This window comes from Octodon degus, unplaced genomic scaffold (assembly GCF_000260255.1).
Source record: "Octodon degus isolate 3935 unplaced genomic scaffold, OctDeg1.0 scaffold00001, whole genome shotgun sequence".
NCBI lineage: Eukaryota > Metazoa > Chordata > Mammalia > Rodentia > Octodontidae > Octodon > Octodon degus.
Window position 1 is genome coordinate 28,116,936 of NW_004524577.1, and position 17,533 is coordinate 28,134,468.

General features: G+C 35.3%; 1 protein-coding gene across 1 annotated transcript in view; it reads right to left on the reverse strand.

Annotated features, from left to right (window-relative positions):
• Cwc27 (CWC27 spliceosome associated protein homolog) overlaps positions 1 to 17,533 on the reverse strand; it is a 277,617-nt gene that overhangs the window by 25,068 nt on the left and 235,016 nt on the right. Inside the window, exons 12-13 of the mRNA XM_004623050.3 lie at positions 10,358 to 10,467; positions 7,017 to 7,120 (exon numbers count right to left, since the gene is read on the reverse strand). Of these exons, the coding sequence (XP_004623107.2) occupies positions 7,017 to 7,120; positions 10,358 to 10,467 (214 nt within the window). The remainder of the gene's footprint in view (positions 1 to 7,016; positions 7,121 to 10,357; positions 10,468 to 17,533) is intronic.

Consider the following 17,533-nt stretch of genomic DNA (forward strand, 5'->3'; position numbering starts at 1 on the left):
AAAATTCAGGAGAAAAATCTGTGGTCTTAGGTTCTGTGCAATTCTTAAACATGACAGCAAAAGCATAATTCATAAAAGTTGGAACTTCATAACTATAAAATATTCTATTCTATGAAAGACAAAAAAATTAAAAACATGATAGATAGCAGGGGAGAAAAGTCATATATTTGATAAAGGACCTGGATCTAGACCATATAGACAACTCTCAAAAATCAAAAGTAAGAAAACAACCCAATTAAAAAATGGGCAAAAGACTTGAACAGACATTTTATCATAAAGGAAACAGAGAAGAAAATAAAACACAGATCAGACCAAAATATACCACTGGATTGTTCATTACAACAAGTAAAGCAATTGAAAGATACTGAAAGGAAAAGTTAATTGCATCTTTCCATGCTCATCTGTGTCTGCTAGTTCTCAAACTCCATTTTTAGCCAACCAGCAGTAACAGTGTTGTACATATTCAACTACTCCTTTCCTTACAAAAGATATCCATGATCAAAAGGTCCACAGACATTTTTGAAAGCCTACTTTGTACCAGATCCTAGATGAGATACTACAAATTGTTCAGTTTGTTTCACTGTGTAAGTAAAGCCTATTTCATAGAGTTATTGAGGTACTCAAATGAGTTAAGGCCTGTGAACCACTTGGAATCAGTAAGACATTACTGTGATAATGATCTCTTTTAATAGACTAGGCACAAACATAAAAATCTCAAAAACTATAAATACTGCAAGATACTATCAATATCCAAACAGGCATATAACTTCTGGAAACTGAGAGAATGTTTCCCTTGAGAACGTCACAGAAAGGAGTCATGGAACATGGCTAGGATTTTGCTAGGTCACCACTAAGAGATGCAAAAGGTGATTTTTCAAAGAGGAAAGGGTCTGAATGTTTTAGACACTCGTATGTGGGCAGGCTCACAGTGTGACTAATGAACCCTGCACAGAGAAGCTTCTGGACGAGGTGCATCAGAACTGGGACCCCAAGTAAAACTTAAGAGCCAGCGAGGTGCATCAAGGGAAAGGAACGAGGGCACATGGTAGTGAGGCCTTCTACAGACAGGAGAGGGCACGTGCAGAGTCCCGGGAAAGGGAGTATGATGTGCTCATGCAAACACAGGTGATTCAGTACTACCTTAACACGTCATAGCCTGGAACAGAGTTACAAAAACTTTGGTAGCCAGAATATATAAAGAATTACAAATCAGTAAGAAAAAATACCAGGTGAAGAAAGTTAAAACCTTATTTTAAAAAAAGGACTATATTTAAATAATACTACATACGTGAAAAACTTTTATAAAAGACACATGGCATGCCACAAATCATGTGAAAACAGGGCCATGAGGGATGGCTGCAGGGTGCTAAGATCTGTTGGAGGAGGCCTGTGCCAGTGATGTTGAGCACGTTTATTTCAGAAAATGCCATGTTGGAACTACTTGGGAACAAGGGTCATACACTGGAACCTGAAAAGGAGCTTCCCCATAGCTACAGGCCAGACTATCACCTCTGATAAATAAAAAACACCATGACACGTACAATTAGCGGTGACTTAGCCAGAGGATCTATGTCTGCAAGGTCAGAATTATTCTGTAAGAGTACTAATGTGATCATTTGACTTTGTCACTCTTAGCCTGTCATGAGTGGACAGTCAAACTTTTCAGAGTTGCATCAAAATAGAGATAAAAATGAGTGAAGCAGATATGAGACTCTATATGACCTCTTCCTGTTACAGCAGACTAAGGATTTTACAAAATTACAAATTAATGGCACTCATCTTGTAAAATTTTGTTTTGCAGTAAAATTATTTTTATGAAAAGTGTGTTAATTATGTTCACATGCAGTAGATTTATTATTCCTTTAAAGCAATTCAAAATGACTAAGTTTTAATTTCCATTAATGATAAACATTGATACCTATATCTCATAAACAAAGCTCTCTGATGTTCTCAGTGGGTTCAGAGACCAAAAAATCTGAAACCTCCTGCATAGCTAACACGAAAGGCTGGAGAAATTCTCTTACCTGCATACTCTGAGCCTTCATTATTCTAAGACTGTCTATCTTTACATCTCCATTTGTGCACTCATATGTCAACTTGGCAATGTCTTGCTTGAGTTAAGTGGAAACTATAATTAAAATACTAATTTGTTGTCTTGTGTTCTTTATTGAGCATGTGACCAAACTGTACCCAGATGATAATATTATCCATATAAAAGGAGTGTAAACGTTTTTCAGTGTAATTAATGGTATCCTAGAATGAGGCCTGAAAGAAATAACCTTTTTAAAAAACCTGCATCACTAAAACCTCACTAATTGAGCTACTTAGACAACTTGGTACTTGTTGCTTTGACACTATGCTAACTCCAGGTGAAGACTAAAACTTTTTCAAGCCAAATTTTGGCTTTCTAAACCCAAATCTCTAGCAGAAACAAATTGCCTGACTGATGGATATAGCTGATTTTTAGCACAAGCCAAGGTATAGTAATAAAAATGAAAAAGAAAATCCATATCCAAGAGTTCTAATCATATGATTATCTTTCTGTTTTTCAGAATCAAGGATAAAAATACTTAGAGGTGAGGTTCCTGAGAAGAAAAGCTCTGTTGAAAGTAGTACAGTTTTATTAAAAACATAAACAAACCAGACTGTATGTATTTTTTAAAGAATTGTACAAAGGTAAAATATTTCTTCTAAAATGTTACCATCTTTCACTAAGCACTGCAAAGAAGCTTAATTAATTCTTCAAATTCTAACTGCCTTAAAGTATATTTATTTGGGTGTATAAATTTGAATGACATTTTGGGAGTACTACTTGAAAATATTTAGCCAAAATCTAACATGCATATTCATTGACTAAGCAATTCCAGTTTTAAAGATTTATCCTGAGAAAATAGGCAATGACATATATAGAAAGATTTTTCTTATAGCATTATTTATAATACTAAAACTTAGAGTATCAATATACAAATGCAGTCAAATATATTGTAACTTATTACACAATGCGTTACTACATAATAAAAAATTCTAAAATTATATCATAAAATAATGTATGACTAAGAGTAGAGGTCACTGTATTGTGGAGAAAAAAAGCAAGTGATAAAATTGTACTACCTGACCTTATTTCTACCTAATGTATGCATGTACAGACATGTTTCAAAGGGTATAAATTCTTACACATAAACTAATATTAACATATGCTTTTGTATATTAAGTATAAATTTTTAATTAATAGGTACAAATTAATAGTATGTTTCTTTGAGTTTAAGATCCCATTTGATTTTTTTTTTTTTTTGAAATATGATTTTGGTACAGGGTCTCACTATGCGGCTCGGACTCGCAGTGGTCCTCCTGCCTCAGCATCCCAAGTGCTGGAATTACAGGGGTGGGCGACCACACCAAGCCAAACTGATTTTTATTTTACCTATTTTGAAGGAATTCATAGTCTGATACTTTCATAATAATTATCTATTACTTAATAATCATTAAAATATTTACTGAAGGCAAGTTTGCAATTTTTAGGACTTTTCAAATTTTTATAATACATAGTTACTGTATGTAGCATGGAGGAAAGTGGTGGTGAAGAAAGACAAAAAAGTGAAAGAGAATGTGGCAGACAAGTCATTTTATTATTATTTTATCATATATATTTGTTGTAAAGCTTTAAAATAATCTTATGTTTAATAACCTGAAAAAAAACTTTCAATAGATCATATTAGTGAGTGGTTAGTGTTCACAAAATTTCAATCTATTCTCAGAGGTTTTAGATTTAATGTAAGGAACACGTGGCTTTCTATTTCTATGTTTCTTCACAGCTTTACTGACTCCAGCTCTCTCAAAAGTGTTTTTAGGAACTAATCAAGGTCTGTCTAACCAAGCACAAAATGGCATATAGACTTCACCCACATGGTCATATGAACTCTTTGCCTGCTGACTCCTTCCATGGGTCTCATCTCTTTTCTAAAACGATACTTGAAGAAGGGGTCCATACCTGTAGAGTATGTGATGGTGTGGGACTAGGGAATATAGTGGTAGAGAGACTAGGCTAGCTGCTGAACTGGAATCTTGTACCATTACTACCACCAAAGAGTGTATATATACACTCTTTGGTGGTAGTAATGGTATATGTAGATATACCTGAACAAAGGAAGAATCAGTAATTCTGAGTGAAAAATTTCTATCATACATTTCAGCTTAGCTCTACAAATAACACGTCTTTAAATGCCTTGTTAGACAGTGAAATCTGGGAATAATTATCAAACAGCATACACACTGTTTACAATAGAATCATATTTCTTTTCTTTCTTTCCCCTCTCCCACTTTTTTTGTTGTTGCATAAAAAGTAGAATGCGGCTGAACGTTACCCAAATGTCTGTTGTATACCATGCCAATACAGCAGCTCAGCCAAAAATGTGAATAGAATAGTTCGCCAAGTAAAAGAAAACATAACAAATTGGTAATGGTTTCTATCTTGACAGAAAATGAAAATGATCCCTCAATGTGTGGCCATTCATGCGGACACATAAAAATGTCTTAGAAGCAATCATTTTACCTCAGATAACAGACCCTGACAGTATAGCACAACACACTGGCTGACTTTTACTTCTTAGAAAAGTGGCAACCATGACCTACAAAACGGTCTGGGAACCATGTAATTTATGCATAACATACATACACATGCCATGCATTCACAGTGCTCGCTATAAATCATTTTAAGTATAAGACTCCTTTCCTTGGCAGGAATATGCTTCATGAGAAAGGATCTAAATCACCACAAACTTGATAAAGCTACACTAGTTTATGTATGAACAGACATTGTTGCTTATAAGGCTACACAAATTCAGTGGTCTATGTTGCAATAAAAAGGTGTTACATAAGGGTCATTTGTATTTTGTGTGATTTTGCATTATGCCTAATGCCTTGAAAACTAAACATATTTTTATTAGATGTTAGATAAAACAAATACTAAAGATACTCTGTACGTACACAGTATGCAAATTTGACTTTCTGTCTAGAAGACTGCGGTGGAAAGCACAAATAAACTCCCTGAAGACCTGTTAATGACTCCTTTAACTTACTTCCCCCTCTTTTACCACTTACTTTTTCTTCAGCTGAAGAATTACCCAACGTTACTGACCAGGGATTTTTTTCCCCCTCCACATCTGGTGAAGTTTTCCTATTTGTTTAACCTTCTAATGAGGATGTTAGATGGAATGCTGATTGTATGGTTGAATCCCATCAAAAACAAGAATGACACTTTTAAAAACACATGATTGATATCTGAAGATAATGAGGAATTCAAAAATGAAAGAATAGTGAACCATAGGCCAGGAAGAACCTTGGGAAGTTAAACGGTCTTGCCAACTTGAAAGTAAATTTGAATCCTGTGGGTTATGAGTTTCAAATGAAACTTCTGGGGTTTAAATTTGTTGGTGACTTTCCTGTTCAATAAAAAAGGGCTTAAATGGCTTATAAAAAGGTTAAAAAAAACTTATTGGGCATCAAACTGCTCTTACAAAACACCATCTTGATGAGTTAAGTGTAAATGAATCAGAAACACATGGGTCATATTTCCTTAAAAAATGCATATGGATTCAAAAATAAGGGGAAGAGAACTTGGCAAAACATTTTTGTGTGGTGGCTGAAACCAAAACATTTGAAAGATATTTTGAGACATTCAAGGAATCCAAAATAAAACTAAACCTGTCCAGTCATATAAAAACAGAAAGCTCTTCTATGCAATGTGCGTTTATCTCTATGGGTCAATCGACACTCACTGAGCCCCTGCATTTGGCTCAGAACTATGGGAGCAGCCAGCTTCTGCCTTCAAGCCACTTTGAATTTAAGTATAAACAAATATTTAAGTAATAGAAACCTGCTACAAGAGATGGAGGATTTTACAAAAATTGGCATCCTAATGTAGATCATGTGGAAACTATAAATTAATTGAGAAGTAGGCAAGTATTTTCAGGGTCCTAGATTAGGCAGGCTTCACTCCACTCAAATCATCATCTTTCAGTCCTTTTGGTTACAGTTTCTTACAGTTGCAGAGTCTTACTTGTTTAAATGTTTTCTCACTAAGAGTTTTTATGTCTTTTTTTATTATGTGTCCCAGCCCTCCTTCCTCCACCCTCTAGATTTGTTAGTGTTCAACAAATCTTGCTGACTGGTTTCCTGGAGGATGGGAGTGTTGAACGGTTTGGAAATTGGGGAGATGCTGCTTGGCAGGGAGCTCTGAGGCTGTGACTCTGTGTTGGGGTAACGGTACATGTGATAGTTCAGAGGCTCCAGAGTATGAGTCATGTGTTGGGGGTGACGCACTGGCCTGCCTGCTGAGTGGGCCGAGCCAGGGTGCAGTGGGAGGTGGAGACAGTTAGGTGTGGGGAGGCCTAGTGTACTGCACGGAAAGTCAACGGGGGGGGGGGGGGACATGGGTGTGATCAAGGGAAGGCATGCTTTTTTTAAAATTTTTTTTCCCCCAGCAGAGGATAAAATTCTAAGCAAAGGGCGAATATATGCCATTAATTTATTTCTTATCAGTGTCTTTAAAAGCTGAAAAATATCCAAAGATAAAAATAAAATTAACCATGTATGTGTTGCTAGGCTCCTGTAGATCATAAACTTGAAAGAGGAAGTTAGGATTATGAAATACATTACTAAATTTGTGGGAAAGTGTTAAAGTTATTGATTTAATGTCTTGTAAGGTTGTTTCTCATCTGTTTAACCTGAGTCATATATTTTCCACAGTTTCAGAAGTTACTCAGGGCAGGGACAGAATTAGATATTTCTTGTGCACTTTCTACTGGCTAGCACAAGACAGGGAACACACCATAAATGTTTGTTTATCCAGTACCTGGTATGTTTATTTTACTTTATACTGAACTAAAAAAGAGTGCTGAGACTCTACAATAATGTTAGTAAAGTCTAAAAAAGGAAAGTACAACAGCGGAAATGCCCCTCTTATTGTCTCTAATTGAGCCTATTGGTTCACGGCTAATACAAAGAAATGAAAGCCTTACCACCCTTCATCATCTTCGACTTCTGCTTCAGCAATGTCATTTTCAGGAGTTTCAGCAATGGCTTGAGTGAGTTTAGACTTAAACTGATTCAGCAGCGCAAGAGTCTGAAATGACAATCAGACTGCTAAGTTTTCTAATAAATGTAAATTCTAAAGTGGACACTTAAGTGTGGTAGAAAGGAAAATATACTATTTGGATGTGAAATACTTAGATAAATGTATGACTCTGAAGAAAAATAACAAAACTGCCTTCAAGCTACAACAGTGACATTTAGAAACTCTGACACTGTCCTATTTGGGCTTGCCTGACAATTTTTTCTCAGAGGTAGTTTATCATTTTCTGATTGTGGGAGTTTATATCTGCTTATGTGGAAGACATCGCAACTTTAAAGAATATTTGATGCTAAGTTTCCTTTTATGGTGCTGGGGATTGAACCTAGGGTCTTTGCACCAAGATACATCCCCAATCCTTTTCAAATTTTTAAATTTTAAACAGTCTTGCTAAAAAATCATTTGCCTATGCCGGGCTTAAATTTGTGATCCTCCTTTCTCAGCCTCCCAGAGTGCTGGGATTGCAGGAGTAAGCATCATCCACACCTTAGTTAAGTTTTTAATCAGTACACAAAGAATAAAAAAAAATGAAACGCTACCAACAAATAATGTTTTATATAAAAATCATAAGTAACAATAAATTGAAAAATGTCCAAGACCATAAAAATATTAATATGGGGAAAGTGGAATGAATGAGCCCACTAATCACTGGAAGATAAATAAGGGGAGATATCTTTTGAAAACTGTTGACATGTATCACACAGTTTAAAATGCTCTCTCCTTCTGATTCAGTAGTTTCAATACTGGGACTATATTGTAGGAAAAACAATTTGAAATGCACAAAATGGCTTAAGCAGCAATATTCATATAAATGGAAACGGAAACATGTTTAAAGGTCTATCAGTGAAGAACTACATAAATTTTGTAAAAATAAATATGTCTTTATACTATTATTTAAAATTATGTAGACATAAAAACATTGTATGCTAGGTGTAGTGGCACATGCTTCTAATCCTAGCATTCTGGAAAACTGAGGCTGAGGATCCCATATTTGAGCCCAGCCTGAGGAACTTAGTGATTTAGTGAGATTCTGTCTCAAAAGACAAGGAGATGTGTAACTCAATGTGAAGTCCCTGGGTTTAATCCCTACCATCACTCCCTCTGCCCCTCAAAAGGAGGCACTGCATGCTACCGTTCGGTGAGAAGGAGGATATAAGTATTATATTGAATATGTTTAAAAGAAAAAAAAAAATTCTTGGTTGAATTCCTGGCTGGTTTCCATGCCTTCTGTGGGCAAGAAGAAACAACAAATGGCTGTAGTTTTATAATCAGATAAATCTCTTCTGGTCCTCCGGTAACCTCTAGAATTTAATCAGAGAACATAGTACAAGAAGAAGTTTTTCTAGAAGTTTTAGAGTATATTCTTGTGAAGTGAGATAAAGTACTACCTGTCTGAAAAATCAAGAGCATGATCATAATTCACACTACTGCCCAGTTGGAGGGAGCTTCCCCAAATGCAAATGAGATCATGTCATTTCCTTTTTTCGATGGTTCCCCATTGCCCTTAGGGACAACTAAAGCCTTAACATGGCTCAAAAATACCTTGCAAAAACTGACACCTGCTTACCTCTTCAGCCTCACATCTTTCCCCCTCTTAGAGATGTTACAGTTATACTTAACATTTTTTAGTGCTTTGAAGAGCAATGAAGGGAAATGCTTCTCACATACCATTTCTTTTGTCCAGCCATAGTTTGCCTCTGTTTCACCTGGTAGCACTTGCTTAACCTTTTCTTTTTTAAAATTATTTACTTATTTGGTATGGTGTCTTGCTATGCAGCTCAGATTTGTAGTGATTCTTCTGTGTCAGTCTCCCCAGTGCTGGGATTATAGGCATATGCCACCATGCCTGGTTTCTGTGGCCGGCACCACACACCAGGGTTTTGGGGGCCGGCACGGCATGCAGTACTGGATATCGAACCCAGGTCCTTGCGCTTGCCAGGCAGGCACTTAGACCACCGAGCTATCTCTCCAACTGCCTTTTTTAACCTTTTGTACTCAGCTGACCAATAGTTTCCTCAGGGAGATCCTCCTGTATTCTTGGCCATGTTTAGGTGATATATTTACATAGTTTCCTGCACCTATCTTTCACAACGCTCATTTCTTTTATTGCTGTTACTGATTTAACTGGCTCTTTTCCCTGATAGCTGAGAGTGGGCAAGGATGTGTTTGTGCCTGCCTGCAGATCACAAAATATAGTGATTAGTATATGACAGGTTCTTAAAATTATTTGTTTTGAGGGAAGGAAAAAAAGAAATGTATGCCTAAAAGTTATCTTTAATAGTATAATTTCTAAGACTTTATGATTCCATGAAAACAAGTCAATAATATACTTTTTCTTAATTTCATTTGATGTTCCTTTGCTTTTCAATGTTGCATATAAGTTAGTACTCTGTAATTAAAATTTCCTACACTAGATTTCTGCTGAACTCTCCCTATGATTAGTTTCATGCTAAGTACTGATGCCTGATCCTTTTTCACCAGTAATTAGGTATCATTTATAATACAGTTTCTGATTAAATTAATTTAACCAAATAGGCTTGAGCTTTTTAATTTATTTTTATTTTGCTTGTTTTATTTCTTTGCTTAAAATGGCATATCTAAATATCTATATTCATAGCAACACCAAAAATAAATTATTTTGGTTTGCCCCCTACCTTTTCAACATGAAAAGATACTGAAGACATTGGTTTTATCAAGCACGAAATATTATGTGGCATATGCAGCTGACTCCCAGATTACTGAGTTGTTTTTCTCTCTTTTCATTTTGATTTCTGACAGTTTTCTTTTATACTACTTAAGAATCAGGAATTACTTGCAAAAGAGAGGGCTTTATTACAAAATCAACTAGTTGACCAAATGCCTTACTTCTAGGCAGTATACAAGCTGAAACTGAGCTGGCTTAGCTAGCAGGCAGAAAGGGCCTCTCACCATTTGCTATTGCCACTTTGCTTTTCCCCAGTTTCAGAGGTCAAGTTCCTGTGCTTGCTGTGGGAGTAGCAGGCTGAAACTCAAACGTTTCAGGCTTTTCCACTTTAATGTCTAAAAAGAAGTTTAGAATTTGGACCTTTACATGTGTGGCGGAGTTCCTTGGTAGTATACCCTACATAAATGTATCTAAATGTATGCTTATTCTTTTCAAGGAGATGGTGCTTCCCTGTTATATAACCAAATTAGGTTCTGTCTTGGAAGGCTATAAAAAGGCAATGAGTTATATTTGGTTTTTTAATTCACCTGGTCTTCTCGTGAGGTTCCTTTCTTCGCCTGTTGCTTTCTCAATGATTCATACTTTTGTTTTTCTCTTCTGTATTCAGCAACAGCATCATCTAGAGCAGCTTCTTCCTCTGTAAAATAGTAGAATACTCTTGGAGTAAGTCGTGCAGTCTTATTAATGTATATGCTTGTGCCACTAAAGAGGAAGCCTGATTTGGGCTTGGCTTTTGCCCTATAATTTCAAAACAAAGCCACCAAGCTCCATCACCTCAACCACAATTACTTCCACTAGAAAGTGACTGGTATTAGTTGATCAATGAATTTTGTAAAAACCTTTATCCATACTATGATATTTTTAACTGCTCTTCTCATTTGTACTTATTTAAGTTGACTGGACTGTATTTATTTAAATTGACTATAAAAATCACCTATTTCACATTTAAAATTAAGATCTTCCTAAAATCCAGAAGTACCATTTTCAATTGTTGCAGCCTACAAGATACAAACTTCCAAACACTGGATGCTATACAATTATTTGCCACTTTTGTTTCTTAGCTGTAATAAAAAACAAACTTCAAAAGGACAGTGCTATATAAAATAAATAGACCTAACAAACAATTTGAAGATCTAGTTTAGGACACAATTTAGAACCTAACTAACACTTTAGGATACATACCAGAAAAAATAAAAATGATTCTACCAAATCAGAATTTGGAGAACAAAAATACAGGTTCAATTGTACATTAATTCTATATGATGATTATTTAACATTTTTTTTAAACCCAGTTTTGCCTCAAAAAACTCAAGTAAAGTAACATTGAAAAATACTTAAATATTTATATACGAAAATTTGTGACTAAAAATAAAACAGCAAAACTCAACCTATTTCTTTTTGCCTTTAGCTTGCAAACCAAAACAAGACAAATGTGACCAAGAACACTGGTCATCTTTCTACTCAAGCCTCAGTTTGTTACTTGGCTCAGTATAACCTAGTTTGTGGAACTTTAGGAATGTATAATAAACATAGTAACAATAAAACAATTGATGAATGAATTTCAGGAGATTTGCTAAACAAATGTATACAATACAAAAATGTAATAATAATGATAACAATAGCAAAAGAACGTAAGAAATAAATTGGTTTTCGTGGTTATCTTATATGATTTTGGTGGAACCTAAAAGCAGTAACCAGTTTCACAAATAATTTTAAGTGGACTCAAGTGCCGTATTTCCAGTTCCACATCAAAGACTGACAGCTGGAAGTGATCAAAACTGATTAATGTAAAAGAAGCCATTAAATAAAGAAATAATACTTGAGGCAAACATGCTTAGCAATCTTATTCCCAAATAGAAGATGTTATCATAAAGGGTATATCTAGGATGATTCTTACAATAGGTTTTAAAAGTTCCCTTAGTATTTTTGAGTTATATCTTGGAATATAGCCCTTCTAATCCCATAATAGGTGGATCTGTAATATCCTAGGATACGACCAAGCACCTTAACAATCTTAGGATCCTTGATGGAGGTAGTTAATACTTTCCGCTCCAGTCTTGGCTCTCAACTCCTCCACTGCGGCCACCTGCAGTGGTTTCATTTGGCTTTTATTTTTAATAAAATGTTTTCCTTTATTGAGATAATCATGTGGCTTTCATCTATTAATGCAGTGTATTACACTGATTGCTTTATTAAGATGATCATATGATATTTGTCTTTCTATTATTATGGTATAATACACTGATTTCTGTACCTATATGCATTGGGAATATTGACCTGTAGGTTTTTTTTCTTTCTTTCATTTCTTTGCTGCCTTCTGTATTAGGGTGATACTGGTCTCATGGAATGTATATTCTTTCATTTTATGGAAAGATAAGATTAGCCAGTCAGCCAGCCAGCCAGACATACTGACAATATTATTCAGTTTAGTGTTTCCTTAGTGATTTTTCTATCTGAATGATATATGCATTACATAGAGTATTAAAGTCTCCAACTGACTTGCTATTTCTTCAAATCTGCCAACGGTTGCTTAACAGATCTAAGAGTTTGAAGTTGAGTGCATATATAATTGTTATACATCTCGTCAAACTGACTCTCTAGTCTTTGTCTCTTAGGATAATTGTGCCTTAAAGTCTATCATGTCCACTCCTGCTCCCCTGGTTACTAGCTGATTGGAAAGATTTTTCCACCTCTTAACTTTCAACCTGAGTATCCTTATATCAAAAGTGAGTCTCTTATCCATACCATAGTTAGGCTTTTGTTTATCAATTAAAGAACTCAGTCTTTTGACTGAGGAGGGTAGTCTATTTACATTTTAAATAGGTATTGTAAAGTAAGATCTCATTCTTGCCATCTTGTTAAGTTTTTCAGTTGTGTAGTTCTCTTGTTCTGCTCTTCTATTCAGTTGATTCTCTTGATTATTTTTGGGGTAATATACTTTGATTCTATCTGTTTCTGTGGTTAGTATAATTCAAATAAAAGGGATATAGTCTTCTGGATTTTTAAAAATGTTAAAATGTAGTATCTTCAACATCTTCTAATTGGCAAACATTATTTGCTATTACAGTATTAGAGAACATTAAAATTCACTGGAAGACTTTCTGTAAAAGCTTTCCACAACTCTCAACTGCACTAAAATTTGTTATACAACTAATTACAGGAAAAGGTATACTTCTTACGTATGAATCAGTATGTCTATATCAGCAATATTACTTCTAATTTTTTTAGTTGTCCCACACCCTTTTAAATGGTGCACGTTTGCAGTACATAATATTTACATTCCTTATGTGGAACTGGTCTTGTACATCTTTATTCCTTTTTTCATCCTTCCACATCCCATTCCCACCATCTCTTGACCCTTTTTCCATCTGAGAAAGATCTCTCTCTCTCTACTTCCTGTTATCTACCTTTTATTTTGCTCTTTATTTATAATTTGTATTCCTCATGTAAGAACTCCAAATTACAAGAAATACTTAAATGATATTTAAATGACAGTTAAGCCTGTACACCTGATTTATTTCATTTAGCATTATGGTTTCAAGGCGTACCCATTTTCCTATAAAGGATTCAAATTAATCTCTCTTAGTGGCAGAGCAATATAGTACTCCATTGTGTGTAGACACCACATCTTCTCTCTCCATTCACCTGCTGATGGACAAACAGGCTGCTTTCGGATTTAGTTATTATAAGTTGTGCTGCCATAAACACAAATCACTATAATATGTCACTTTAACTTTTTCAGAAAGATATCTAGATGGATCAAGTAAAAATTCTGAGGAATCTCTTCACTGATTTCCATAGTGCTTATACTAGTTTAGAGTCTCAGCAACAGTGTAAAGGGTTCCTTTTTTTGTTGCAGCCTTACTAGCATTTGTAGTTATTTGATTTGCTGATACCCATTATTTCTGGGGTAAGATGAAATCTTAGTGTTGTTTAAAATTGTTTTCTCTAACAGCCAGCAATGTTGAACATTTTAAAAATAAAACTTAGACTGATGATGATCAGTCATAAATTGTTAAAGTAAAATTTTCAAAAACAGGGTAATATTTAATCATAGTCCTCACTAAATATATATTAAAAAATATATATATATATGGAATATTTCAGTAAGAATAAAATACTTTTCATTACAAAGTTTTTAAGTATCTTATTACATTGTGTCACCCTTTAAAACTGTCATATTTATATATATGTTGGCATATGTATACAATCTGTAAATAAAAATATATGCTCTTAGAACAGTGCCTGGCACACAGATTACTGACAATCGGTATTAGGTATGTGCTCAAATTCTTCTATTACTGACAGAGTATAGGATCAAGAAATTTGGCATCCATTGGGCAGGGTAAGAAATCGCAATTCCTTCAAAATGGTTTGCTTTACAGTCTGGAGACAGCATTGCAAGACCTTATTGAAAATTTAAATGCAGCTTAGAGGAAGGAGAGGTCTCCTGATGGTTCCTCTACTGTGGCGTGAGTCAAAAAAGCTCCAATTATGATTTCCACAGAACCAAAAGAAACAGTCAGCCATGAATCTGAGAACCACATCTTGTTAGCCTTTTTATGCCTTATATTTCTTATAAAATCTTAATAATTTACCCTTTTAAAACTTATAGTCCTGTTGGGTATAAAATGCACATCACAGAAATGTACTAAAAGTAGCTGATAAAATATAAAAATCATCTTAAGATTATTTTTTTCCATATATGTACAGACTACCTCATAGACCGGTCATTCTTTCAACTGACTTAATTTAACGTTATCTCAAAACTGGAAGTGTTATAAGAAACTATTAACTCGAGTTCATCTCTTACATATAGCTCATACTTTTTAAGCACTCAATTACTCCACACAAAGTATAATTATATTCAAGACTATTCATCACACACAATAATAAACTCATAATTTGAAATCACATGTTAGGTATAACCAACGGTGTAAAATCAAGTCTATTTTGAGTAATTTTAGGGAAGCATTCCACCACTGAGCCAAATCACCAGCCTGTATTTTGAGTAACTTTAACTCTTAAAAAGTATATACACATAAATGCAAGCAAAAAATAGTTTCATAAGACAATAATAAACTAAGATTGTGAAGGCGCAATTAAGATTGCAGAAAAGCTTTTAGCCTTTTTTGCAATTCATAACAATTAGTTTGCATACAACTTTTTTCATTAATGAAATCGTGTTTAGTCAATGTACATTCTTTCCCAGAGAATTCAGTGTCAAGGCTCTTAACTTCCTTTAGATTAGGAACAGATTAGAAGCCCAGAACTTCTAATTTATTTATAGATATACTTTACTAATTGCATAAGCAATTCTGGCCTCTTGTATCCTGTTACAGAGGAAGAAGTTTCTTTCTGATTTTTATTCTTCTATATACTTAAAAAACTGAAAACAATGTTGCATAAATAAAAATAACAAAAGATGGTGAACTTTCCCCTAATATTTTTATTACAATAAAAACTTCAACAAATTTTCTGGTAAAAAAGAAAATGTTCAGTGATAATGGCATCATCTGTTACAGTAACACAATACTTGTTTTTTCTTTTGATGTATCAATTACTTAATTAGGTTCTTAGTAAGAAATTTAGAACACTAATTTATGAAGATAAATTCCATTTTTCAGAGCAAAACTGGATTGCAGGTAGCCCTGTAGCTGAGGAGCAGCTTGTTTTTTTGCTAAAATCTGAGTCCCCTGCTTTCTGATCCACCTTGTGCTGCTCTGAACTCTGGTATCTCTATTTCTCGGTGTTGAAGATCTCACCCTCCTGGTGTCTGGGTTTCTGCAGCTTCTTCTTGAAGTAAGCATCAATGAGGTGTTTAGGGATTTTCACTTTGCTGATATCAATTTTTCTAGAGGTGGCAATGACAAATTTATGATGTGTTCTTCATACAGGAACACAATTAAAGCTAAGAGGCCGAGTCACAAGTAGCAAGCCACCGGCCAACTGCTTCAGGATGACCACTCTCTTGCTTCTGTGACACCCAGTGAGGACGATCAAGATGGTGCTGGGAGTGATGCTAGCTCAATGTTTCCTCACATGCCGACTGAAGGTTTTCTTGCCGTGGCTCAAGAGCTTTCGGGGCACATCTTCAGTAGGGTAGTATCTAAGCATTTTTTGAAGCTTAACCACCTGGATACCTCCACTTATGTCCCCAGCAACTGGTTTTGTGATCGTAACAAGAACTTTCTCCTTTTTCTTCTCAACCTTTGATTGAGCAGCCATGTACTTTCTCTTGCACTAAGCCTTTCTGGAATACATAGCAGATCGGCAGTAACTACCAATTCCTCTAACCAAGACAGGATTTTGGCTGCCCTTTCTTGGACTTTTTTTTGCCTTCACCTTATCTTTTTTACCAGTACCACTGGCAGAAGCCTTCTTGGCTTTGGTTTTCGTCTCCTTAGTGTCTGGCTTCTTAGTGTTTTTGACTTCTGGTCTATAAGTAATCCATAACACATTTTTATAAGAATCTTCTAAAGACTCAAGGTCTTAATCCAATTCTTTCCCATCCCCTAAAAATATTGTAAGTTGTCAAAATGACAAGAAAGTATTATTAGCATCTTTTTGATTAAAGCCTAGTTTAATGATTAATTTTATTTGTCAATTGACTAAATCATGAAAGCTGTCAACAATATTTGGTCAGACATTCTGAGTATTTCTGTGAGGTTGTCTTTTTACTAAGAGTGGCACTAAAAGTGGTAGGTTAAATAATGTAGACTGTCCTCTTGAAGGTAGGTTGGTCTTATCCAATCAGCTAAAGGCTTCTAACAGACTAGCTATCCTTCCAATTCCTGTCCAAGTTGATCTTGAACTTTTGAAAGCCTTTCAAATTCATCTTTTAACTTCAGTTTCCTTTGAGCTTTTGCAAATTGTTCTTTTCATCTTGCACAGCCCTTTTCTTTAACTTCCAGAACAGATGGGCTTTGTAAACCAGATAGATTGTCTGTACGCAAACCAAAAATATTGTCACTGCCAGCACAGCCCTCTGTGACTGTAGCACCCTGTAAAAACTCCCTCTCTGCACTACAGCTGTCTTTCCTTGTAGTTAATTTAGTTAGTCCAGATGAAACTATTGAAGTAACGTGAGATGTGGTCTGTAACATGAATGCTGATAGCAGATTTTCCACAGAGTTTAAATGTATGTGGGATGACTGTATAGGTTGTACAGGAAGATCAGAAACACCCAATGAATTAGCCTGAGCAGGAGCAGAGCATAAAGCTGCAGGATGTGGCCAGCAGATGATGCTGGGTAAGGCAGTCTGCTCCTGAGTCCCTTATTCATACACACTAAGGTTTGGAGAAGTAGGTGAAGCAAGGTTTACTTCAAGCAAGCCTTCTAAGGGATCCTTAGCCATAGCAAAAGTCTCACTCAGGGGCACTTGCAGAGCTACACAGAATGCCAGCAGCAGTGAGAGCTGGAAGATATTATTATCTTAATCATACTGTATTCTTCATGTCTTCACCTCACCCTCAGCCAATGGCCCCTTCCACCTGCTCCTCATTTTCTCAGGAACATTAAAAACATTCTCCTCTCCATTCCTCAATTAACTATTCTTGCTACTTTCTTGCTTATTTTTTATGTCTCAGCTTGGTTGGCACTTTGTGGACAGAGCCTTTCAGATTCTGGTCATTGAGTCAGGTGGGGATGCACCTCCTGTGAGCTTCTGGAGCACTGCTGATACTTCCGTGTATGGCACTTT